Source organism: Castor canadensis, chromosome 7 (genome assembly GCF_047511655.1).
Source record: "Castor canadensis chromosome 7, mCasCan1.hap1v2, whole genome shotgun sequence".
Lineage (NCBI taxonomy): Eukaryota > Metazoa > Chordata > Mammalia > Rodentia > Castoridae > Castor > Castor canadensis.
The window spans coordinates 33,333,070-33,359,694 of record NC_133392.1 but is presented as its reverse complement, the minus strand read 5'-3'; the positions used below and the strand labels follow the sequence as shown (position 1 = coordinate 33,359,694).

Here is a 26,625-nt window from a genome sequence, read left to right as displayed (position 1 = left end):
GCCTGCAAGGTCACAGTGTGTGCTCCCACTATCTCTTTCACACACAAATCTTAGAAAGAGCATTTTAAACAAAGCAATAAAGAGTCCATTCTTCTCCTCCCATAAATAATCATTTTTAAAAGTGATGGCTTCAAGGTTGTGGTATATAAGAAAGATAATTTGGACTTTTTTCACAGTGGGCTTGCAGTCTGGTTCCTGGCACAAACTGCTCAGTGAAGCATCATCTGGGATAAAGTGGGGTTTTGGCATCCTTGATGCACCCACAGTTATACTAGCGCTTCCACTGGTGTCTAAAATATGGGTATGTTGTTGGGGCTACCTTTCTTCACTTGGTTAATCTTAAGACTGAGTCCCATGCTTTGGTGTTCAGGGATATTATCTTAAACAATTTGTACACCTAAGTTCAAAAGTTGTACAAATGACAGCTTGGCCCTAGTGACCTGGTAAGAGAGAAAGGTGGTAGAGAGAAAAACTCCCCTGAGGTCTGTACCTCTGATCATCAATGGCACTTGCAGAGCTCAGAGATACACCAAGGATCATGTATCTCTTTGGAGTCATGTATCTCATGACTCTCTTTGGAGTCTCAAGTTTGGTCTTTTGATGGAGTCGGTAGCTGTTAGGACCAGACCAGCTGGCCATGTCTCTCTTGTCTATTGCTGGGCGTGTCATGTCCTGGAAGAGTATGCACATGGGAATAGCAGCCTGATAGGACATCTCAGGGATACAGATTGCAGCCGGCATGGCAGTCCAGGTGATCAAATGGCAGAAATCAGTCAGAAACCAGCAGCTGGGAAAGCATGAAGGAGATGTGTGACCCATAGTCTATATCAGCAGAGGAGGGTGGCATGGCTCAGAGACAGGCTCTTGAGTTTCATTTTGGCTGTAGGCAACTGGAACACAGCAGATTAAGATGACAAGATTCAAGAGGAGGTCACAGTTATTAGCCAGGTTTCAAACTGATAAAAACTCAGTAAAGTCCAGTAGGTCCTAGCACAAGGAGAGCTTCATGGGATGCAGGACTTTTGGGGTTTCTGTTGAATAATGCCATTTACTTTCCCCAGACTGACCCCACCTTTCTTGGGGGCACTTTTATGTTCTACAGAGTATATATTTCAGGATTCACACTAAGAACTGTTATGGTTTAGATCTGAAATGTCCCCCAAAGACCATGTGTTAAAGGCTTGGTCACCAGGATATGGTGCTATTGAGAGGTGGTGCAAGCTTTAGGGAGTGAGACCTAGCAGAAGGCTGTAAGGTCACTGGAGATGTGCCCTAGAAGGTCATTTTGGGATCTACACTCTTTTCTCTTTGCTTCCTGGCTGCCATGAGACAAGCAGTTTCTTTGGCTTCTGTCTTGACATGTTGCCTTGCCACAAGCTCAAGGGCATCAGAGCCAAGCAACCACAGACTGAAGCCTCTGAAACTGTGAGCCAAAACAAACCCTTCCTCATTTTAAGTTGGCTTTTTCTCAGGAATTTTGTCATAGACATAAAAAATATACTAACACAGGACTGAGAAGGCTTTTGTTAGGAAAATCCAAAGCTTTGAGATGAGTAATCCTTTTTCATCTTCTAAGGAATCTTTAGGCTCCAAGTCCCAAAGAAAATCTGTTTCTCTAGAAGGTCTGAAGGGATAGTGAGGTGTATGTGTGTACACACAGGTGGTTGCAGTGGGGGTAGGAGCAGGGGTGTCGACATTCTTCAAAAGTGCCATGGATTACACTCCAAGGAATAAGTCTTATTTCACCATCTAAGTCCTTATGTCCAGCAATCAATGAGGCTGTCTTTGAAGGCTCAAGAAGGGACTTGACATGGCTTCTCTCTCTCTCTTCTTGGTCTTCCACTTCCTTCTATGTTTTTCTCCATATACTTTTTCACTTTGCTTATTTTGTTTCTTTTCTGCTTTTCTGCTCATTATGTTCAGTGAACATAAAACACACACATACATACACACACACACATTTGGATACAAAAATATAGGGACAAGACCAGAAAGTGCCTCCTTCTAATAGAGGCTAATGAGAACAGATAATATCAACAGTAAAAATATCTAAATGAACACTTCCTGTATCTCAGGAGCTATGCTTATACCTGATTCAGAGGTAAAGCCCATAAGAACAAGTGTAGGCTCTGGAGCCAGAATGTCTGAGTTGGAATCTCAAGTCCTCTGTTCACCAGCTGCTACCTTACCTATCTCATAATGTAGTTATGGAGATGAAACGAGTTAATGGATAAACAGAGATCAGCATAAAGTAGGCACACAATAAATATTAACAGCATTATAAGAAAGTGTTAGCTATCATTATCATCACCATGATGTTATAGTTTGGATATGAAGTGTCCCCCCAAAAGGCTTATGTGTTAAAAGGTTTGGTCCCCAGCTAGTGCACAACTGAGAGGTAACTGGATCATAAGGGTGCTAACTTCATCAATGGGTTAATACACTAAGTCCATAGCTGAATGGACTATTGGGAAGTGGAATCCAGCAGGAGGAAGTAGGTCACTGGGATATATCTTGTCTCTCTCTTTCCTCTCTGGGTGCCATAGTTCTACCATGCCCTTCCATCCTTATGTTCTATCTCATCATAAGCTTGAAAGCAATGGAGCCAGCCAACCATGGCTGAAACCTCTGAAACCATGAGTCAAAACTAATCATTTCCCCCTTTAAATTGAATTTCTCAAGTAATTTGTCACAGCAATGGGAACTGTCTAACACAGTCATCATCATCTAACTAAATCCTTTTTAGTTATCTTATGTGTTATTAATTATTCTTATTTTATAAATAAGGAAACAGAAGCCCAACAAATTGACTGACTAACCAATATTACTAGATTATGAAAATGGCCACAGCAATTTGCATCTTCTCCCACTAGCAGGTGGAATCTATTTTCCCACTCTTTGAATCTGGGCTGGCTCTGTGCCTTGCCTTGCCTTGATTAGAACAATGTAGCAGAAGCAACACTGGACATTCTGAGCTTAAGCTTTAGGGGGCATTGTAGCTTTCATGCTTGCCATTCTTGAGAACCCACAAGCATCATGTGAAGAAGCCATGGATAGTCTGGATGGGAGACTACATGGAACGCAGATGACCCAGCATCCCAGCAAGGGCCTCTGGTCCCCAGCAATCAGCCCTGAGCCTGTCTAAAAGCTGACACAGAGAACCACTGAAAACTAAGCTCAGTCCAAAATGCCAATCCACAGAATTGTGACCTAAATACAGAGTTGTTTTATGTCAGTAAGTTATATAATTTATAAGGAACAGAGCTAGTTTTCAAACTCAGGGAGGCTGGCTCTAAATCCTAAACTTTTAACCCTTATACTCTTTACACTAATGAGAAACAGATTTTCTGGATAGTGATAATAAGCAAGTCATCTTGTACTGAGGCTCAGAGATGGACTACTTGCTGATAAGATTTAGGTGATACAGTGCAGATAGCCAACTCAAAATACCAAAACAGAGCTTCAACAAATGATGCCAGAACAACTGGATTTCCACAGGCCAAAAAAATGAACTTTTGACATAAATCTTACACTTCATCCAAGAAGTAATTCAAAATGGATCATGAACTTAAATGCAAAACTACTGAACTTTTAGAAGAAAACACAGGAGAAAATCTTCAGGACCTAGAAAAACCCAGAGGTCTTAGACTCGACTCCAAAAGTATAATCCATAAAAAGAAAAACTGATGAATGGGACATGATCAAAATAAAAAACATTCCTGTATGAATGACCCTGTTAAAAAAATGAAATGATAAGCTAACAAAGTGGGAAAAAATACCTGCAAACTACATATCTGATGAAGGACTAATAACTAGAAGATATAAAGAATTTTCAAAATTCAAAAGGAGAAAAACAAAAAATCCAGTTAAAAACAAGCAAGACACATGACCAGATATTTCCCTGAAGATATACAGATGGCAAATAAAAGATGTTCGATATCATTATCATCCAGGGAAAGCAAGTTAAAACCACGTGATACCATTACACATCAATCAAAATGGATAAAAAAGACAGTGACAACATCACATGGTGGTGAAGATGCAGAGAAAGTGGTTCATTTATATATTGATGTAAAATGGTTTAGTTACTTTACCAAAATAATTTGGTAGTTTCTAATAAGATTAAATCAAAACCATGTTAAGATTCTACCTCAGGAGCAGATGGCTTACGTTTGTAATCCTAGCTACTCAGGAGGTAAATATCAGAGAACAGTGGTAAGAAGCTAGCCCAGGAAAACAGTTCTTGAGACCCTATCTTGAAAAAACCCACCAAAAAAAGAGCTGGTGGAGTGGCTCAAAGTGCAGGGCCTGAGTTCAAACTTCAGTACTGGAAAAAAAAAAGATTACACCTCACTTCTATGAGAATGACTATTATCAAGAGTACAAACCATTGGTGGGAATGTAAATTAGTACAGAAGGCTTCTCAAAAAACTAAAAATAGAACTGCCATATGACCCAGTAATACCATTTCTAGAGACACACCTGAAGGAATGTAAGTCAGGTTACAACAAAAGCACCTGCATACCCATGTCTATTGCAGCACTATTCACAATAGCTAAGCTATGAAAACAGCCATGATGCCCCACTACTGATGAATAGATTAAGAAAATGTGGTATTTATATACAATGGAATTTTACTCAGCCACAAAGAAGAATGACATTTCGTTGTTTGCAGGTAAATAGATGGAACTGGAGAACATCATCTTAAGTGAAGTTAGCCAGGTTTAGAAAGCCAAAGGCCACATATTTTCTCTCACACCTGGAGTATAGATCTAATACAAATACAACAATATTATGAAACACAGACCACACTAAGGAGAGATCACATATGAGAGAGGGAGAGTAAAAGAAGGAAGTTAAGAAGGTGAATATGTTTGCTATACAGGAATGAATATAGATATATTTAAACCTTTGAAATCACCATAAGAAAGGAACTAAGGTAGAAAGGAGAAAAATAGAGGGGATGGACCAATTCGGGTTATAAAATATATATATGAAAATGTCACAAGGAAACTCCCTGTGTAGCTACTTAAACAGACAAAAATGTCTTTTTTAAAAAAAAAAAAAAAAACAGAGAACAGGAGGGCAGAAAAAATTCTGCATGAGGGGTTGGTACCAGTGGGAGGGGAGAGGATATAGGAGGGTGAATATAGTGCAAATACTGTGTACACATGTATATGGAAAAATGAGACCTGCTGGAACTATTGCAGGAATGGGGGGGGATAAAGAAGAATGATGAAAGGGTGAATTCAACTATGATATCCTGTTAAGACCCTGTGTAAATGTCACAATGTACCCCCAGTAAAACAATAAAAAAAAATAAATATGCAACTACCATCTGATCCAACAACTGCACTCTTGGGCACTCATCCCAGAGATGAAAACTGTATGTCCACACAAGAAACCAGCCCAAGGCAAACAGTTTGTGAGACGCTATAGCAATTAAAAAAAAGAAAAAACCCACCCAATACAAAAAAACAAAACAAAAACAAAAAACCAGTGGCTCAAGTAATACAGCACCTGCCTAGCAAACCTAGCAAGTGTGAGACCCTGAGTTCAAGCCCCAGTACCACTTAAAAAAAAAAAAAGAACCTGCCACAAATATTCAAAGCAGCCTTATTCATAATAGCCAACCCCCCCCACCTCCCCTCCTGAAAAAGGTGAAAACCCAGATGTCCTTTGCAGGTGAGTGGTTATACTAACTGTGCTATACCCATGCTATTAAATACTACTCAGTAATACAAAGGAATGAATTAATACAACAGTGACTTGGATGAATCATGCTGAGTCTTAAAAAAAAAGATAAAAAAACAAAACCCAAAGTCATGTATGTAATTCCATTTATGTAATATTTTTGAAATGACAAAATTATAAATGCAGAACATATCAGTGATGGCCAAGGGGTAGGGATAGGGAAGAGATGGTATTAATAAAAGACTACATGAAGGATCCTGGGGTGGTAAGATGTTCTGGTGGTTTTTTGTTTTCTTTTTTTTTTGGTATCACTGGAGATGAATCCCAAGGCTCTGCACATGCTAGGCAAACACTCTGCCACTGAGAGATATACCCCCAGACCCTAGTTTTTTGAGAAAAGGTCTCACCATATTGCCCAAACTGGCCTCAAACTTGGAATCTTCCTGCTTCAGCGCTCCAAGTGGGATCACAGGCATGCACCACCATTCCTAGCTAAAATGTTCTGTATTTTGACTGTACCTATGTGAATATCCTGGTTGAAACTGAGAAAAGGATATAAGGGGCCTCTCTGTATTACTTTTTCTATTTGGCAGTGCTGGGACTGAACACAGGGCCTTGTGTATGCTAGGCAAGCACTCTATCACTGAGCTACATTCCCAGCCTGTTTTTTCTTTTTTTTGAGACAGGCTCTCACTGTGTAAGACTGGCCTTCAATAACTTGCTGTGTAGCCCAAGAAAGCCTTGAACTCTCATTCTTCCTATCTCTGCCTCCCTGACTGCTGGGATTACAGGTATGTACCGCCAGGCCCAGCCCTCAAGTTATCTACAATCATCTCAAAATAATACCTATGCCTATATATATATAAATAATAAAACCAGCCTATATAAATTTTGGGGGCAATGACTATAGAGAACATTTTGTTGACAAATAAAAATACTTGGAACATTTCACGAGCAGGCAGCCCCATTGCTTTTGTCCATTCTGCCAAACACCATCTTTTTTTCCCCTTTAAAACTCTGTTTGAAACATACTTTGACTACCAAACTTCCCACCTGATCATCAGTGGTACATACGAGATCTGGAGACAGATGTGGACTGGATCCAGGGCAGAAGATATTGACTGAAGGGCTGGAACCCGGAGCGGTAAACTTGACTCAACATGCTGAGACGTGGTCACAAATCCAAGTATCTGTGAGATGCATTTTTAAAAAGCAAATATGATCAAAATATATTATATGCATACATGGAACCCCCCCCCTTTGTACAATACATGCTAATAAAAATGTGTAAAAATGTGAAAAAGATCAGACAGTTCATTTTATTTTCCTCCGGTTCCTCATTCTCTCAGAGTAAAAATTTCACCCTCCTGTTCTAAACTCTTCTGTATTAAGGAGATCCCTACCTCCTCTGTGTTATAGGAGAGAAAAAACAAAGGCTCCCTTCCAGGCTGTTCCTTTCTAGGACCCCTTAGTTTTTATATAGGCACAGAGCAATTAAAGATTATGGATATTCTGAATGATAAAATATCTTTTGGCTGGGGGTGTGGCTCAAGCAGTAGAGCACCTGCTTTGCAAAAGTGAAGTCCTGTGTGCAAACCCGTCCCACCCTCCAAAAACAATGTTTATGTTTTGTATGTTTATATATTGACATTAAATCCTTATTACATCACCTATACTCTTAGGTCCCAGAACAGCCATCTCCATTTTCCTGCTACCACCTCCCAACCAAACACGGAAGCTCACATATTTGAAATGTCAGCTTGATCTTTGCCAGCCATGAGAAGAGAGGAAAGGCCAGAGGCTGCTGCCATGTCACTGTTCCTGCTGCCCACAGAATCTAAAGCAACTTTTGTAACCCTGGAAGGGGGGAGGTGGAGGAGAATGCCTACAACTAGTATTTAAATGACAGTGAGCACATCCCATGGTGGATAAGTAAGTGGCTAGAAATCTCAACATTGAGGACATGGTGGTTCTGAGCATTTTCTCACCCTGGGTAAACTCGAGTCTTTAGACAAAGGATAATTTCACATACATACGTATATACACAAACACAAAATAGGGGACTCCTGCTTATATGTACCCAGAGAAGAAGCCATTCATTATTGCAGCTCTCTGTTACAGGGAAATTGCTATTTCCACAAGGTAAGAGGGCCTTCCTTTAACTTATGCTATATGGACTGGTGAATATATTACAACTCTCTTCTTAAATGTACTTCAAAAAAATATCATTAGCTCCACGGTGAAGAAAAGCAAGAAGTAGCATGCAATTATCTACAATTTATATTGCACAAAGAAAGACACAGAAATGGAGAGAAGAGATGGGCAGAATTTGCTATAAAATATGTGGCATCTGGTACGCAAGTGAATGTGTTAAGTGATGGCCTGTGGCCTTTCAGTTTCTGTGTAACAGGGAAGTATGAAGTGAGTCCATGGTCTATGTTTGCCACTTACTTAAATTTAAAAAAAAAATGATTGTTAAACAATTATTTACATGTAATTCTGCAAAATGCCTATAAAGAGCCAAAGGGTAAAATAACAGTAACACTAAATTCTGGACGTGAAACCTTCTCCAGCAACTCTAGCTGATTCATATGTTACTGTTGCTTTTCCCAACTGGGTTATAAACTTCCCACTGACAACATGACCAGGATTGTGAACAGGGCCTTTGAAGTTGGACCACCTCTGTACTTGCTAGCAATGTGCCTTTTGGAGGGTTAATCTTCCTTAGTGTTAATTTCCTTATTTGTAAATCATGGATAATAACAAAGATACCATAAGATTATTGTGGGGATTAAGTAAAATAATGCACGGAAAGTGCTTGGGTACAATACATGCTCAGTCAACATCAGTTTCCCTCCTTCTGCCTTGGAAGCCTGTCTTACCTTTTCTTTTTATTATTTCCTTCAGGACCTGCCATGGGCACAAAGAAACCAATGAAGAGTCACTGTTGGATATGATCACACAAATATTTATAAACTGTTTACCTCTCTCTTCCAGACAGGTAATCCCAAGGAGCGAAATGTGGGTGTGTGTCTAGATTCAATGTCATCAGGTGAAAAAAAGTCATCAGGGTTAGACTTAGGACATTTCTCAAGTACAGCGCTACACATTCCCAACAGAGAGCCCTTATCTCGTTGATAGGGAACTGAACTTCAATCCCAACAAACTTCACCCAGAAACTCATGCTCAGTACATGTTCGCCACTTCGGACAAAGGCCTGAAGATAAATCTCACCTTCTCAGAGGGCAGGGGACAACCATGGGGGAGGTAAGGTGTGTGGGAGTGGAGGGTCTGGCTGCGCCCTGATATGCCAGCAAGGCACTCTCACACACCCTCTGCCATAGTGCAAAAGGCGGTGGTGAGTGAGCTTCCCGGCTGCGGGGAGGATCACGAGCACCCAGGCTGACCCTAGAAAACCGCAGACACAGGCCCAAGAGTCTGCGTGTGGCCCGTTACAAGCTCGGTATGCCACCACGGCCAGCGCAGGTACACTGGGAGCTGGTTCCTTGCAGAGTCGTCCATCAAGCCTTCACCTGACCAGGGAGATAGCGGGCGGTAGCCATCCTTAGACCCGAGGCCTCCAAGCCCTGACATATGGAACCATTCCGGGCCCTGCAGCGCGCCCCAGGCCGCGCAGCCACGCCGCCATCCCTGCGCCGGTGCCCACACCGCTCGCGGGGACGCGACCTCGGCCCCGCACCTGCTCAGGCCGCGCCCCTGCAGCCCACGGCGACCGGCGGCCCGGCACGCACACCCCTCCTGCCTGGCCTGCGCGCCTCGGCCTCCGCACGGGCGCGGGAAACACCGCCCCGCCGCTCGCAGCATACCTGCTCCGCACCGCCGTCCCTGGCCCGCAGCCTGCCAGCACACCACTCTGGCTGGTTCTGGCGCCCGCCGTCGCCTCTTTTTCTTCCGTCTAGGGCCCGCACGATGGCGTTACGTCAGCTGCGTGGGAGTAAAGCCAGGCCGCGGCGCCTCCGCTCTTGACGTGGGAACGTCGGAGCCGCCCGGGGCTGCGCCGCGGCAACGCCGTAAACGCTTGCGAGAATCCCGCTTGCGCTCCACGTGGCGGGCCCGCCCCCCGCCCTGCTGACGCGGGTGTGGGCGGGGCTTGGGGCGCCGGCTAAAGCCCACGTCCCCAGGGAGGGACTCGAGGCTGAAGTGTCCAAGAGGCGCCCAAGCCGAGCCTTCCAGAGAGGTGGAAAAGCTGTCTGGTGCCCTCAGCTGCAGGTAGATTTCATAAGATGTGTTTGTCAACGTGGATCATTTATATGCCAGACTCACCTGGAAATAGGCTGGATCAATTTATGGAACACTTTCCTCCCTGCAAACTTTGGCTGTTGAAATGGGAAAAAGTTGGCACTACGGTCCAGTGATTTGCCACTTAGTTATCTGGAAGTTTCTCCAACCGTCTCAGCTCTACTCTTTCAGCAAAGGCAGTGGGAAAAATATTGCATTTTTAAATACTGTATTTAATCTCTGGCGATTGGAATTATTCCAAAGCTGAATGTACATATACTCTTAAAATGAGAACACAGATTTCCTCCCTTTCCTACATGCTGTGTTTTCCTCATAGGGCAGGGTCCTGAATACATGTAGCTTGGAGGAGGGCAGCACTTTATTGGAGTTTGGTGACTCCAATCAAGAAAGGTGCCTGTGCTTTGGTAGTTCTGACAACATTGCTGAACCTATTATTCATTTTCTTATTCTTTAAACTTGGGCTACTGCTATCCTCACAATTTGTATCCCCAAAATTCATGTATTGGAAACTTAATCCTCAGTGCAGCAGTTTTTGGAAGGTGGGACCTCCTGGGAAGTTTTAGGTCAGCAGGGATTCAAAGTCAAATGCAGTATAAAAAATATTTGCAGGAATGGATTCACCCTTTTCTGCTCTGCAGCCATGTCAGCACACCCTGGCTTGTCCTTCTGCATTCTGCTGTTTATGGAGGAAGTAAGAAGTCCCTTACCAGATAATGGGCCTTGTCCTTGGTCTTCTATACTCCAGAACTGTGAGAAATCAAATTTTTAAAAAATAAATTTCCCAGTCTTTGGTATTCTGTTACAACTGCCCAAAATGAACTGACAGCTAATTTGTGTGCCAAACATTACTTAGACGAGAAGGAAGACATAATTCTCCACCTTAATTGAGTTCAATGTCCTTATGAGACAGATATATAATCAAATTATTACAACATGATGTGCTAAACATTAGAGAAGGGGGAGCCCAGAGATTCAGGGCTGGCTTTAAAACGAGTTGTCACTTGAACTGTGTTTTGAAGGCCATGTAGTTCACCTGAAAGAGAAGAGGAAGACCCTTTGAGAAGAGGCTGCCTGTGCATGTGACAGGAGAGGTGTCTGGCTGTGAGCCCACCTTGTAAAAGAGTTTTCTGTGCTATGCTGAAGATTTTCAATTTTGTGAACCTAATAGACAGCCCAAACTTTTAAAGTACTGGAATGATGTCAGGTTTTTGTGCCAGAAATCAGTAAAAATGGGTGGAAGCTGGGAGTTGGTTGTAAAGGCCCATTTAAGAAAGGACTGGACAAAAGGCTCCAGCAGGGGGTGTGGTAGTGAAAAGGAGGGGATGTTGCCAGCAGTCACTTCTTGAAAGGAGGAGGGCAAGAAAGTACTTGGGAATGTGATGGTGCTGCAAATGCCTTAGGAAACAGATGAGGGGAGCAGTTCTTTGGGGGAATGGAGATGAAAGCATGTGGCATCTGTTAAATTTTGAGCACTTTGGGTCTTGGAAGACACAAGAGAAAATTGCCTACAAAAGAAAACTTCCCTGCTACCTGAGCTTTTCTTTTTAAGGTTCTCCTCATGAGCAGACAAAGGAGACAACCATGGATGTAGCTAGAGCTATGGGAATGGGATTTTCTCTTCCTTAGAAGGCCACACCTTATGTTAGTTGCTTGTCTGGCTTCCCTGCTAGAATATAGGTATATTCCTGGAACATAAGAGATACTCAGTAAATACTTGATGAGTGAATAAATTTAATTTCTTTTGATTTAGTTTTCTCAATTACAAAATTGGCCTGAGACACAGGACTCTGGGTTTGATCCTTAGCACTGCAGAAGAAAAAAATGAGCTAACACCATTCTTGTCTATTTCATAGGGCTGTGAAGAGTACAAGTGAAAAGCCAAGCATGTTCATACATGCCTGTAATCTCAGCTCTCAAGAAGCAAAGGCCAGAGGATAAACAGTTTGAAGCCAGCCTGGGCTACATAGTGTGAGGCTAGCTTGGGCTACACAATGAGAAACTTTTTTTTTTTAAGTATTAAATGTGAAAATCCTTAACATTCTGCACATTTTCTATTTTATTTAGTACTGCTATTATTATTGTTGTGTTACTAATACTGTACTTCACCAGTAAGGAAAAAGGAGTGGTATGTGTGACTGTGAGCTACACATAGGAAAAATCAAGTATCAGACATATGAGCTATTTTCTCTCCAGTGAAGGAGGTAATTCAGCTATGGTATCTTTTCTGCACATGATAAAAAGAATCTTTCTTGACCAGAGGGACTTAACATCTGTCTCAGCAAATGGAAATAAGGCTGGACATGCCCAGAAAGTCACATAGCTAGCAAGAGGGACATTTAGGAGAGGGCTGTATGCTTATGCAGGGTTCTTGAGATGCTGTTTAAGTTATTTTAATTTAAATTCTTTTAGTCTCAAGTTATTTAATGTAAAGAGCAGAACCCATTCCAATAAGGCAATTTATTGGAAGGAGTAACTGATAGCCTTCAAGGGCAGGAGGTAAACTTGGGTCTCACAAGAGACAAGAACAAGGAAATGGAAAATTAGGAACCAATACTACCCTCCATTTCTAAGTCTCTTATTTACATTTCTCTTTACACACATGCTTCCTTTTTTCCTTTTTCTTTTAAGACAGACTCTCCATTAATGAACATTTGGTGGAAAATGGCTTCCCCAGCTCTAAATACTCTTCCACTTACTGCCCACTCCTGAATGACTTCTTGTCTTGGTCTTGGTTCCCAATGCCTAAGAGAGAAAATCTTTGCGGCACAGGGTGGTTGAGGACTCCATTCTTGGACCAGTTAGCTGTGGCAGGAAGAGGAAGGTCATGTGGGTGTGAACACAGGCTGGGCCCACCATGTCAGCAGAGCACTGAGTGATGGGCATGCTCAGGCAAGGGTGCCCATGATGGTGAGTTGGCAATGATGAGACAAACACTAGATGAACCAGTTTCAGCCACACTGTACATCATTACTTTAGTTTCAAAAACCAGGCTGTACATCAGAAGCACCTGGAAAACTTTAAAAAAAAAAATCAATTCTTAGAGATTCCACTTCCCAGGTCCCCTCTTCCACCAGTGAAGCAGAATGTTTAGGGGAGGAGCGCAGAAAGTATTTTTAGAAAGAACCCTAGCACATTATGTGTGACAGGCTTTTGGGAACAATCCTAGGTATGCCTAGAATGCTAAACAAATACAGGATAGAAAAGGGAAGTTACTCATACATGCAGAACATTCCTGCACACAATGGAAGTTCTTTTTAGAGAGAAAATGGTTTCCTCAAAATAGTTTTATTTTCTGATCATAAAAATCATACTATTTCTAAAAGCCTAATTCTTAACATGTGGCCTTTCAGTTTTTGCTTGCCATGCATGCATGTTTAAATATATTTTTTTTTTACAAAAATAGGACCACAGAGTATATGCACTCTTTTGTAGTCTGTAGATCATAAATGTTTTCCTATTGCAATAAAGGCAAGTATACACAATTTTCAGTGGTTGTACAACCTTCCAACCAACAGATGTAACATAATTTAACTAATCCCATACTGTTGGACATTTCTTCCCTTGGGTAATGTTAAATAACTGGAATTGTCTGATCAGTTAGTAATCATTTTTAAGGCTTTTGATACATATTATCCAGTAGCTACCTGCCCTTCTCCTGACCTATCAGTTTATACTCCCATTGTAAGTATTTGAGAGTCTAGGCCACATTGTCTGCTTCTCTGAACAAATATGACTCTTGTGTCAAATGTCAGTCTTCTTCCACCAATTTGTCAGGTCACAGAGGGGCTGTACCTTACAATTTCATGTTTCACACAGTTTCACTGGAGTTATTCTATTACATCCTATTCTTTAAATTCAGTTTCTTATACCAGGGGCTTAAAGTTAAAATAATTAGATTTAATGACATGTTAATGACCTGTTTCTCTACACTTGCAGTGGGATGGCTAAAATTTCAACTTCATTTTATCCAAACTGTAAATATCCATTTAAAGTAAAACTTGTTCTTTAAATTGAATACATTATTATAAGAAAGATCTTTTATGCAGTAAGTGGTTGATAACTTACCTGTGTGTAGGGAGAGAACTAAGACTACATCGTTCTATAAATGGTTTTCAAAATGCAAAGAAAACAAAATATAGAACCTAATGTGTGCCAATCATTCAAATGAAGAAAATAATTTTGAAGTTCTATCATAAGGAGAGTGAGTGCAGATAAGAAGATAAAATCTTATCCAAAGTACGCTCAACAGCCTTCTATTTGGAAAGTAGGCTTAGGAGTTCATTAGCACAGGTACAGAGGAAAGTACTCTGGAGGAATTCTGCTTTGGAAGAACAGATGTGCTGATTTCTGGTGTAAGATCTTTGTATGTTACATTTTAAAAAGGCACAGCGATCATGAGATGTCATTTCACATTCATTATGACAGACAACATAAAAAAAAAAAAAGACAGTAACAAATGTTGTCCAGAAATTAGAACCATTATAATGCTGCCTGGTGGGACTGCAAAAATATTGCAGCCACTTTGAAAAGTAGGCTGGCAGTTCCTTAATAAATGTATGAATTACCATATGACCTAGTAGTTCTCCATATATGTATATATATATATATGTACACACACATATGTATATACCTAAGAAAAATGAAGAAGTATGTCCAAACAGAAACTTACACAAGTATTCATAACAGTATTATTCATAATAGCCAAAAACTGGAAATAACCCAAATGTCCAGCAACTGATGGACAAATCACTTTGTGTTAATCTTTGTAATGGAATATTATTCAGCCATAAAGTAGAAAAGACTGATACATACTACAACATGGATGAACCTTGAAAACATTACGCAAAGAGAAAGAAGCTCAACACAAAAGGTCACGTTTTAAGATTGCATTTTTATGATGTCTAGAATAGGAAATCGCTGAAGACAAAGGATATTAGTGATTGCCAGGGACTGTGGGGAAAGGGAAGTGGCAAGTGACTGCAAGTAAGTAGTTTTTTTTTTTAGTGTGATAAAGCATTCTGGAATTAGTGATGATTGTTACTTAACTGTGACTGCACTAAATTATACACTTTAAAAGAATAAATTTTATTTAGAGTTTCATTCCAGTTAGGCATGAGATTAAGAATCTGAATAAAGGAGTGGTGCTGGGGATAAAAAAGAAGAGGGAGAAATTCTTCAAAGAACCTGTCATCTGTCTGCTACCCCATAACCTAGGATGAGTTGCCACATAAAGTTATTTCTCTGTAAGATCACACTTGGGAAGCTAAATGCTCTTAATAGCTTTGTGGTCAGTTTTACTACAGGTCTCCTCAGAAGCAAGGTTACTGAATGAAATACCTATGTAAAACTCCGTTGCAAACTGTGCCATTGGTATACCAGTTCCTGACTGCCCTATGCAGAATGCCCCTCATACAGAAATAGTTCCTCTAGTTTTATAATACCTGCCACAAGAACTTTGCCTCTTTCTTCAGGGAAACTGGTTGCTTTTCAGGGACTTTGGAATGGAGCAAAGTGATAAACCAGTTCAGAGATGGTGTGTGCAATTAGCACTTTCTGCTCATGAAGCAGGATTTACTGTAACTAAGTCTAGCTTTATTGAAAGGTTTCAGAGTGTTAACATGCTGTGGAAAAAACCATGCTGTCTCTAGCCTGGCTTTCAGGTTTGCGCACAATAAACTCCCATCCTCTCTGCTTTGTCTATTCAGTGTTTCAACTATGACTGCTTCTGTCCCTTAACAGCTGGTCCACAAGAATCCCTGGGCCTTCCCTTAGGTTGTTCCAATTTCACCTCCTCCTCCTACTCCCTCTCCAGCCTTCCCCATCTGCCATGTTATGCCCAACCTCACTACCTCCTCAAAGCTTGCCCCTCACTAGTCTAGGCCACAGTGATTGTCCACTTCTCAAACAAATGTCTCTCTTGTGCCATACATCAGTCTTCCCCCAACAAACTGTCAGGTCACAGAGGGGCTGTACCTTACAATTCAGTTTCACAGTTTCACTGGAGTTATTCCATTACATTCTATTCTTTATATTCAGTTTTTTAATGCCAGAGCTTAAAGTTAAATTAGATTTAATGATATCCTCAATAAAAATTTGCCTTAATTACAAGAATAGCATGAATCAGGCCTAAGCCTTTTTATGCTTCCTGCTTTCCATGTTTTCTATTATAATTCTCAACCAATTCCTTTCCTAAGGAACAGTAATAGGAAATTACCGTTTTGAATAGTTTTCTCTGTATGCCAGAATCTCTGAATTGGCCAAGCAGGACCTTTTGTAAGTTGCCATTACCTTATACTTACAAAAATAGATTTCACACTGAATGAGTCACTGGCATAAAATTGGGGTCTTCAGAGAGTATCTCTCAGGAAAAGAACCCAAGTTCCCTGATCTGAATGCTATTATGCAATGTGTCAAAGTTCTTTTTGTGTTTTTTGAGACAGAGTCTCACTGTGTAGCCTAAGCTGGCCTTATACACTCAATCCTCCTGCCTCAGCCTCCAAGGGCAGGGATTACAGGCACGTGCCACCATGCTTAAGCTTCCTTTTTTTTGTTTTTGGCAGTACTGGGGTTTTGAACTCAGGGCCTTGTGCTTGCTAGGCAGGTGCTCTACCACTTGACCCATACCCCCAGCACTTTTTGCTTTAGTCATTTTCTAAATAGGGTCTTGCTTTTATGCCTGGGCCAGCCTAAATCATGATATTTACGCTTCGTGCATAGGTGCCACCAAACCCAGATTCTTATTGGTTGAGATGAGGTCTTGTAAACTTTTTGTTCAGGCTGGCCTGGAACTACTATCTTCCTGATCTCTACCTCTTGAGTAGCTATGATTACAGACATGAGCTATGTGCCTGGCTTTTTTAAAATCTTATACACATAGAACAAATAATCATAAGGTACATCACAGGACAGTTAACTTCTGCCTTGTTGCTGGACTTAGTACAACAGTGCTCTTAAACAGTTTTACTTCTCCTCACCATGATGAAGGGAAGGAAGGAACAGAAATGGTCATTTGCTGGTATTAAGTGAATCTGGGATTCCACGTTCATTTTGGAAACTGAGCAGAAAGAATTACTATCCCTGCTCTTGTCTGGGCAAAGGGTGTGGCCAGACCTTGGCAAAGGAGTCAGACAACTGTAGAGCCAGCAGTTTCCTGGCCTAAATAGTCATCCTAAGTCCAGAGGGCAGCCATTCTGAGTTCATTCTGGGTGACAACAGGCAGTTTCTCTTTCTGCTGGGCCCAACTGTGCCTGGAGAAGATGGATAAGGATCTTGAAAACCTTTAGTCAAGCAAAATGTAGCCAGAAGGGCTGGAGATAAGCCTAGCTTCCCCAGCTTGAGAAGCAGAGGATATGTACCTGGTAGCCTGCAGATATATTTATTGTTTTTCTAAAACAGCTTCTTTCCTGTACTAAAATTCCTTTGGTTAGGTTCTGTTTTCTTAACTGTTCTTCCCCAGTCATGAGCAGGTAAATATCTATTTAGTCAAGTAAGCTGCCTTAGAGCTTCCCATAGGGAAAACTGAAATGTAATTACCCTCTTTCTTCACTTAGTGTGTAAGTTGAAAACTCCGAGTAGTAAGAGGCACAGGATACAGATGGCAGAGGCTGAGCCTTTTTGAGAGTCTATCCCACTGCTGAATGCCACTTTGAAGGGAAAGAAGAAGTCAAATGGCAATTTCCAGTCCATTCTGGGTTGGCCCCTTGGAGGCTCTGGCTTCTGGGTAATGTCCACAAAGTTCACAAGAGTTGTCAAAGAGACTTCTGCTCCATTTTGGGAATCCTACAGTGAGAAAGTCAACAATAAGTCAGTGCTTGATATTCATTCATATGGTCCTCCAAGTTGGCTTAATCATTACTTTCTCTGAAGAAAGACTGAAAACAAATTGCTGTAAGCAATATATGCCTATGATCTATGTAGTTCTCTTCTATGAGGAAATGCATTTCTTAGTAACGGTCCATAACGCCAAGACTCTGAACAGTTACATGAATAACTCTAGCTGCACCAGTTAGGGAGCTGCCAGATATAAGAGAGGCCACATGACAAAACTGCTACTAGTACGTGCTTAGGAGCTCTATCCTATCATGTCCCATGAGATGCATGCTCTGTAACAGTACACATACATGAGTGGGTGCAGTAAAAAAAGGTGAAAGTTCATGGGTTTGAAAGGATCCTCCCAATCACCAATTCAAGTCAAATAAAACAGATGCTCCCAGGAGAAAGGACTCAAAGTATCTAATCTAACAGACATGGCTTTTGGATATGGCTACAGTTGATGATGCAAGAACTAGAATCATGTTTACTTAAAATGAATTCCTTTTTTGTTCTGACTCTACGCTTACTAAGCAAACTTCTCATTATAATTTGACAGAAAATAACTATCTAGTGTAATTTTACCTGGAATAACCCTTGTACGGGCCATATTTATTTATTTAATTTATTTTTGCCTGATTTTTAAAATGGGTGTAAGGCGTAAGGCCAATGCTGATATAATCTTATATGTCTTTTTTTTTTTTTTTGGTGGGACTGGGGTTTGAACCCAGGACTTCATGCTTACAAAGCAGGCACTCTACCACTTGAGCCACACCTCCAGTCCATTTTTGCTGTGGTTATTTTGGAGATGGGATCTTGTGAACTATTTGTCCAGGTTGGCCTCAAACTATGATCCTCCTGATCTCATCCTCCCAAGGAGCTACGATTACAGGTATGAGCCACTGGCACCTGGCATTTTACATTTCTTATTAACCTTTTAGATTCTGTTTTTAAACTGTGAAGCTCACTTGGATAAAATAATACAACTTCTGAGATACTGAATTATACATTCCATGGATAGCCAGCCTAGGCTGAACTGCCAAGGGAATCCTGACTCCAGCCAGGCATCGAAAACTGGCTGAGACTAACCAGACAAAGAAAATTAGGAGATGTTTTAAGTAGTAAACTAAACAATAAGTAATAAACTTTCTCTGGGAAAAAAATTTATTGTTAGGAATTTGATTTTTCCCCAGGAACTTACAATAGAAAGAGGAGTAAATCACTTCCCATTATAATTGGGGCAAACCTGACATTATGGAAGTGTTAAGAGCATTACTTAATCTCATTGCAGAGTGCCTGGTGAGCTAGACTAGCCAGGATGACTAGAAATATTTGGGATGGGAAAAAGAACAGAAATGAATTTTTAGTTTTGAGTTGAGTTGTTTAGAAGTTGACTTAATTAATGTTCTATTTTGATTCATTTCTGACCTTCAGGAGGAGGGAAAATTTTTCACTTTCCCACTAGTAATCCCAGGAGGACACTCTTCCAAGGAGCCTTGGTTGGAATTGGGGTAGCAGTCTCATGATGGAAGAGTGCAGTACTGCATTAGGGAGCCCACTACTAAATACTCAAGCCACATATACTTACCAGTGTTTATTAGTAACAAATTGATATGTTGGGGTATATGTCTGACTCCTTTTTAAAATTTTTCATTTGAAATTTTTAATAGATAATTATATATTTATAGAGTACAGTGTGACATTTATATATATATATATATATATATATATATATATATATAATGTACAATCAGATCAGGATAACTGGCATAGCCATCATCTCAAACATTTATAATTTGTTTATGTTGGGAACATTCAAAATCCTCCTTACTAGCTCTTTAAAAAATGTAATGAATTGTGTCTGATTGCTTTTCATTGGTTGCAAAACCAGATAGAGAAAAGATGAGTGCCATTAGCTTCCTCAACCTCTCAACTCTGGGACTTTCTAGAGCCTTTAGGTTGGCCTATGCCCAGAATCAACCTCTAAGATAACTACAAGCCCAAGGAGGCAATCATTAGACTCAGATCTACTTAAGTATATAGTTTTAAGGAAACTAGGAAACCCCACATAATAGAAGCTATTTGAACACTTGTTCTTTCAGACTTACCCACAAATGTGCCCATCAAGAGCTACTATTAGACTGGATTTTAAGGCAACAGTATAAACACATGTCTTTTCTCTATACCTCAAAACCACTTCAATCCAATAAGAAACAGATACAAAAACTTCATTTTTATTGAAATATGAAGACATAGCAGTATGTGAAAACAGAAAACAAATGGAGGCAAGTTTTCACAAGAATGCAGGCCACCCTAAAAGGCCTTCAGAGACCAGAAGCAAGCAGGTCTTCTTTGTGGAACTCTGAAAAACTCAGTAAGAGGATATGAAAGGGAGGCAGGATGAGGGAGAGAGAGAAAATGGTTACTGAACAATATCCCCTCAATGAGATAGGAAACTATCTTTTCCCCACTTCAACAAAAGACTGGACAATTTGACCCAGAGAAATTCTGGACTTAGGGACACTGGGCATTGGTAAGTAAAGAGTGAGGCACGGAACTAAAAATAGGGGCATAACTGTATGTTGAAACCACTTTCCTTATCTAGCTGTAAAATGCTGGCAGATGTATTCGACTGGAAGGTCTTCTCTGGGAAAAAAATTAACAATCCCATCAAAGACAAAAAGATACTAACATCTGGGAGTTCCACAACCCCCAAAGCAACTGCACCTAACTGCCCTACAGTGAAGACCCCAGGACAGCAAGTCTTACCCATGATCACTGAGATTTCAGACAGCTGAGTAGCTTAACTCTTCTTTTGGATAGGCAGATAGAGATCCACAAACATGTGCAGGGGGAGCTTCTTACATTAAATACAATCAAATGAACAGAATAAGCAGTCAGAGGAAACTCAGATAATGAAAGATGAAGATGCAAAGTTGTCAATAACTTCAAAAATATGTAAGAAAAAGATCGTATTTAAAGAATAAGAAAGAGCTTGGGTTGGGGTTGCAGCTTAGTAGTAAAGCACTTGCCTAGCATGCTTGAGGCCTTGGGTTCCATTCCCAACACATACACACACACCCACACACACCACACCACACCCACATTCCGTACACATAACGCACACACACACCACACACACATCACATGCACATACACACTAGCTCTTAATAATTAAACATTAGATAGCTCAAATAAAAAGTTCAGGAAAGGCCTTGGGTATGATCCCAACACTGCACCTCCCTGGAAAAATCACAGTAAAAAGATAAACTGAAGAAATTTTCTAGAAGGAGCCAAAAGAGAGACAATGAGAGAAAATAAAAAGTGATTAGTGAATCAATCAAAGTAATTACTGGAATCCCTGTAACAGACTAATAAGAATTCCAAAAAGAACAGAGAAAAGAGTAAGAAATTAATAAACATGTAATAACTGAATTCTTGCACAACTGAGTTCCCAGAGTGAAAAAAAAAAAAAAGAAGAAGCCCATAAATTATTCAGTGTAATGAAAGAAAAAAAGACCTATCCAGAATAATACTGTGGAAACTCCAGACTTCTAGGAACAGAAAGATATCTCAAAATCGCTTCTGAACTGCAGTTTTAGAATTAGAAGACAATGGAAGAATGTCTTCAAAATCCTTAGTGAAGTCAGGTATGGTGACATGCGCCCATAATTCCAGATACTTGGGAAGGAGGAAGAGAGTTCTAGGATAGCCTGGGCAATTTAGCAAGATACTGTCTCAAAGTGATAAAGGACTGGAGATGTTATCTCAGTGACAGAGTGCTTCCCAACATATACAAGGCTCTGGGTTCAATCCCTGACACCACCAAAAAGGAAAAAAAATTCTGAGTGAAAGTAATCTTCAATCTAGAATTTTATACCCAGCCAAATAATCATTTAGGCATCATGATGATGATGGCTGAAGTTGTTTTTAGACACGTAAACTAAAGAAAAAATAAATGTTTTTTTTTTCTTGAGAGAGAGGGTCATATTATGTAGTCCAGTCCAGCACAGAACTCACAATCCACTGTTTCAGCCTCCCCAGTGCTGAAATTACAAGCATAGGCCACCACACCCAGCAAAAACATGTACTTTACATGCACCTTTTTCCAAAGAGGCTATTTAGAATTTGAGCTTCTCCAAAACAAGATAGTAAACAAATAATAAAAAGTAGTGCCTAGTGATAGTGAGTTAAACATAAGAAGCAAGAATTCCCAAGAAGTCTCCATAAACAAAATATGCAAGAAAAGTAGAACTGACTGATTTATGGCATGTTTAGCTGTTTGGAGTCTGTCTACTTAGGTCAGGCTATCAGTATCTCCTAATGAATTTCCATAGCAGCATTCTAACCTCCCTCAACATTGCCTCATAACTTCCAGGGACAGTATTTTATTCCAGTTCACAACAGTCCAGCTCCAGGCATGGTACTTGGTACTCAAAAAATTTTTTGACAAACAGTAGAAGTATTTTTGGAGGTAGGGAAATACTATAAAGTAACAAAACATAATGATTTACAGGTAGAAAGTATGTGTCACAATTATACATCACTATTTGACGCCTTACCCTTCCCACCACACCATAATTAGCATCCCTAAAGGTTGGCCTTAAATGTAGTAATTCATATATTTATTTACTAACAAGCATTTCAAGTAAAATACTTATCCTTCATTTATTAAGAAAAATGCCTTGATTGGAGAGGGTAGAGTGAGGGGTGATAGAATGGACACCAGGTATCAAAGTAGTTAGGTAGGAGGAACAAGTTTTGTGTTCTATAGCACAGTAGAGTGACTGTAGTTAACAGTTTACTGTATATTTCAGAATACCTGAAAGAGAGGACTTTGAATGTCTGCAACACAAAGAAATGATAAATGTTTGAGACTGTGAAAATACTAATTACTCATTTGATCAGTACACATTGTATACAAGTATTGAAGTACTATTTTGCACCCCATAAATATGTACAATTACTATGTGTCAATTAAAACTAAAACAAACTGCCTCCATGACTGTGTGGAGGTTTGGAACAAATGAAGCCCAGCAGATCATCCATTTAAAAGGAACTGAATTACACTGACAAGGTCACTGGACAATATTAAATGTTATTGACTCATGTCAGAATGTAAGTTTTAGTACAACAAGCAGAACAAGGCTTTTGAGTTAAGTTCAGTGTATCATATTTGAATTATGAAGTCTATAGGTTTTCTATTTGCATTTTTAAGTTATATATAGACAAAGTGAGAGATTTGGCTATTCACTGTGTGAGCACCACAAAAACAACTCCCTCAGTCTGGTTGCCTCATTTCTTTTATGAAGACAGACAAAAGACACATAACCAAGTCTATTATGTATGGTTGACTTAATTTATTTCTACTTTAAGCTATGATATTTTATGATGTCTACTTCAGAAATTACCACTGGCAATTCTGTTTTAACACTTTGTGAAGTTGGAGGGATTTACTTGCTTCAACTTTTCTTACTCATTTTGTGGCTTTTTGAAGCAAGGTCTCACTATGTGCTCTGGGCTGGACTGGACCTCACTGTGTAGCCCAGGCCGGCCTCAACTTGCAATACTCCTGCTGTAGTCTCCTGAATGCTGGGATTACAAGCATGTGCCATCACATTCAAGTCATTCAATTTACAATGCAACAAAATCCTTTGTCCCAAAATAAGATTTACTTTGAAACATGAAGAGTTTGGATTAGGTTTTGTTTGGCTTTGGTAATAAGAACTACACAATACATATATATACATCTTCACCAACTCATTACAAATGAAAACTATTATTTTAAAGAAAAAGCCATGGCTACTTGTTTAGATTTATGCTTTTGTAGCTACATTCAAACTATGAACTAGAGCAAATACATCTTTGGTTCAAGTGTGCAATTTATTATTGAGCTGTATGAAGTCTTTATTCTACATAAAAGAACACTGTCAGGTACATGTATTATAAGTATTTTTCCTGAGTCTTTGGCCTTCCTTTTCATTTTTCTTAAATGCCTTTTTGCTCAGTTTTAAAATTTTTGTTGAGGTATAATTTGTAAGCAATAAAACCTTTTTTTGTTTTTTTAATGCTGAGGATTGAACCCAGCATTAAAAAACTTGCTAGGCAAGTGCTGCTACTGAGCTACAACCCCAACCCTAAAGTCTATGTATCTTATGGATTATGTGAGCTTTAAAGAAATGGTTCTTCATAAGGAAAGATTGGAATGTTCTCAGCAATACAATTTCGGGTTGCCTGAGTGTTAACCCCTTTATAATCACAGAAAAATCAACCCTGCTGTGAGGGACAGCTGACCCAAATGTAGTCTGACCTAAATGTAGTCTCAACTTTACTTCTTTTCTGGAAAGTAAACACAGTGCAACAGATAGGAATTTCAATATGTTTTAATTTTCACTAAAAGCTAATAAACTGGCATACCCAGTTTTATGAGTCATTTCACCAGGACCTGATCATTTCTAAGTAGAGTGAAATATCATGCTTTTAAACTTGTAAAGCTGAAGATTAGGTTCTAAAACCAACGCAGATGCTAAAGCTGTCCTAAGGTACATTATAAACAATAGATATGCATTTCTACAGATTAAAAACATTTATAAAAGGGAGCACACAGAATCAAGAATTGGTGACTATAAACTACTCACACCAGTGACTGCAATACTCAACAGGTTCAGAAACAAGTAACTGTGTGATTGTCATAGTGAACACACATTTATTGAAAATAAATCAAGCAGCATAGTGATAGGGGTAGAATTATTAAAAAAAACTGAAATCTTGGGATAAAAACTAAATAAAAAAGAGAGAAAAATGAATATAGGCTCTATTTACAATTTTAGTAACCATGCAGGGAGAACAAGACTAGAAAATTTAAAATTGTGTCAACTCATTCATTTAAACATTCGTTGCTAACATAAATTATCCACTCAGAAGTTAAAAAATGATCTAGTCCTCAAATGGCTGATAAGCCAGTGTAGACATTATAGGGCTTAGTGTTCCTTTATGAGCCATCACTTACCTGTATGGACTTGTGCTGGTACAGGAATCGAGCTCCTGACACATGAGCTTGTGGGTTAGACTGAAGGCCTACATATGCCCACAACACCTGGATCTCCAGGGACACTGGGATGAGACAGCAGGAAGTACAGTTCTCAGCCTGAGGAAGGTGAAGAAGCATCTGCTAAATGTACTGATAGTTGCCTATAATCAGTCACCACGCACTGCCCAGACACCACTTCCTAAGCATATTACAATAATACAGAAGCCAGTATGGCTTAGAACAAGCACACAAAAGTTCACAGTAGACCACATTATTGTTCCTGAGCTTAAACATATTTATTAAGAAAATGTGCAATGGTTATAAGAAACGCACGGTAAGTGATGCATTGTAAGTGTTGTGAAATGTCATAGGAAATGGATATTTCTGGCTGGGGATGGTGTTGTGGAACCAGGATGAATAATATGTGACTGTGAGAAATAAGTGATTAAAGGCAAATTTGGGTAGAGAAATGGCATATAAACAGGTATACAACTAAACAGAACATTCTCCATGAGCTAGGAAGCAAAATAAGTCTCAACAAATTTTTTAAAAAATCAAAATCATATCATGTATCTTTTCTGGCCCTTCCACCCGCACTGGGTTTGAAACTTAGGGCCTTATGCATAGGCAAGCTCTCTCCTAGCTGAGACTTACCCCCAGCCCTTCATGTATTTTCTCTGACCACAAAGAATAAAACTAGAAATCAACAAGAGCAACTTCAGAGGTTGTACAAATATGGTAGACCCTTGGAATCCATGGGTATATGGTTCCAAGGAGACTGCCACTGAAGAAAAACTATGAATGCTCAGGATGCATAGAGTTCAGTGCTGTACTGTGGATACTTGATTCATTTTCCCTGTAACATTGCCCAACTTCTGTTCAAAGACATGTCACCTTCCAACAAATCTCAAATTTTCACTTTATCACTGCCATTAGGCACGTTCACTTTTACCTTGCTTCCTGAGCTCCATCTGCTTTTTGGGAGACAGATTTTCACAAAATTAAGGGTAGGGAAACACTCAGTAGATCACACAATGACTTAACCACAACTGACAATAATGCTAAGCTTTTCTGCATCAATAGAGCTGGGTAATACGCACATAGAAATTTAAAATTATTGTCTTTAAAATTTACTTTGATTTTTAAATTTTATTATTTTTGACCATGCTTGTTCAAAACCACTTTAACAAATCCACAAAGAAGTTAAGCTTACTGTACATGCTAAGGCAGGGTGTGGTGGCTCATGCCTAAAATCCCAACTACTTGGGAGGCAGAGAGCAGTAGGATCATAGTTCAAGACCAGCACAATCAAAAAGTTAGTGAGACTCTAGCTCAAAGAACAAGTCAGACAAGGTGGTTCATACCTGTAATCTCAGCTACACCTAGAGGTAGAGGTAGGATTACAGTGTGAGGCTAGTGCAGGGCAAGAGCATGAGACCCTATCTGACAAAAATAATTAAAACAGAAAGTGCTGAAAACATGTCTCAAATGGTAGACAAGCATGAGGCCATGAGTTCAAACCCTAGTATGTTTAAAAAAAAGGGGGGAAGGGGGCTCATGAAAGTCATCAAATCTTGAGGGAAATAAAAAAATTTCCCAAAACAAGTGAAAATGGAAACATCACATACCAAAACCTATGAGATAGAGCAAAAGCAGTACTAAAGTACTAAGAGACAAGTTCATAGCAATAAGTGTCTTCCTTAAAAAAATAGAAAGATTTCAAAAAACCTAATAGTGCAAATACAAACCAGAAACTAGAAAAGCAAAAACTAATCAATCCCAAAATTAGTAGAAGGAAAGAAATAACAAAGATCTGTGTAGAAATAAGTGAA

At 39.8% G+C, this 26,625-nt stretch overlaps 2 protein-coding genes and 1 long non-coding RNA gene across 10 annotated transcripts in view; 1 reads left to right on the top strand and 2 right to left on the bottom strand.

Annotated features, from left to right (window-relative positions):
- Nucleotides 1–9,719, bottom strand: part of Aldh18a1 (aldehyde dehydrogenase 18 family member A1) — a 38,587-nt gene extending 28,868 nt beyond the window's left edge. The window contains exons 1-3 of one of the 3 annotated variants that reach the window (XM_074078637.1): nucleotides 9,522–9,719; nucleotides 8,577–8,604; nucleotides 6,769–6,884 (exon numbers count right to left, since the gene is read on the bottom strand). In XM_074078637.1, coding sequence (XP_073934738.1) covers nucleotides 6,769–6,856 — 88 coding nt within the window. In that variant the 5' untranslated portion in view covers nucleotides 6,857–6,884; nucleotides 8,577–8,604; nucleotides 9,522–9,719. The remainder of the gene's footprint in view (nucleotides 1–6,768; nucleotides 6,885–8,576; nucleotides 8,605–9,521) is intronic. The other 2 variants (XM_020175079.2, XM_020175080.2) reach the window with 2 other exon arrangements.
- A 114-nt stretch (nucleotides 9,720–9,833) lies between these two features.
- Nucleotides 9,834–11,944, top strand: LOC141424770 (uncharacterized). The gene is made up of 3 exons (XR_012449673.1): nucleotides 9,834–9,924; nucleotides 10,593–10,703; nucleotides 11,808–11,944. It is a non-coding gene; the product is annotated as an uncharacterized lncRNA (long non-coding RNA).
- Tctn3 (tectonic family member 3) overlaps nucleotides 11,905–26,625 on the bottom strand; it is a 30,635-nt gene continuing 15,914 nt past the window's right edge. For 2 of the 6 annotated variants that reach the window (XM_074078638.1, XM_074078641.1), the window contains 3 exons: nucleotides 24,773–24,910; nucleotides 17,547–17,733; nucleotides 14,826–17,201 (listed from right to left, as the gene is read on the bottom strand). In XM_074078638.1, the coding sequence (XP_073934739.1) occupies nucleotides 17,110–17,201; nucleotides 17,547–17,733; nucleotides 24,773–24,910 (417 nt within the window). In that variant the 3' untranslated portion in view covers nucleotides 14,826–17,109. Of the gene's footprint in view, nucleotides 12,970–14,825; nucleotides 17,734–24,772; nucleotides 24,911–26,625 lie in introns of those variants that run through there. The other 4 variants (XM_020175046.2, XM_074078640.1, XM_020175047.2 and 1 more) reach the window with 4 other exon arrangements.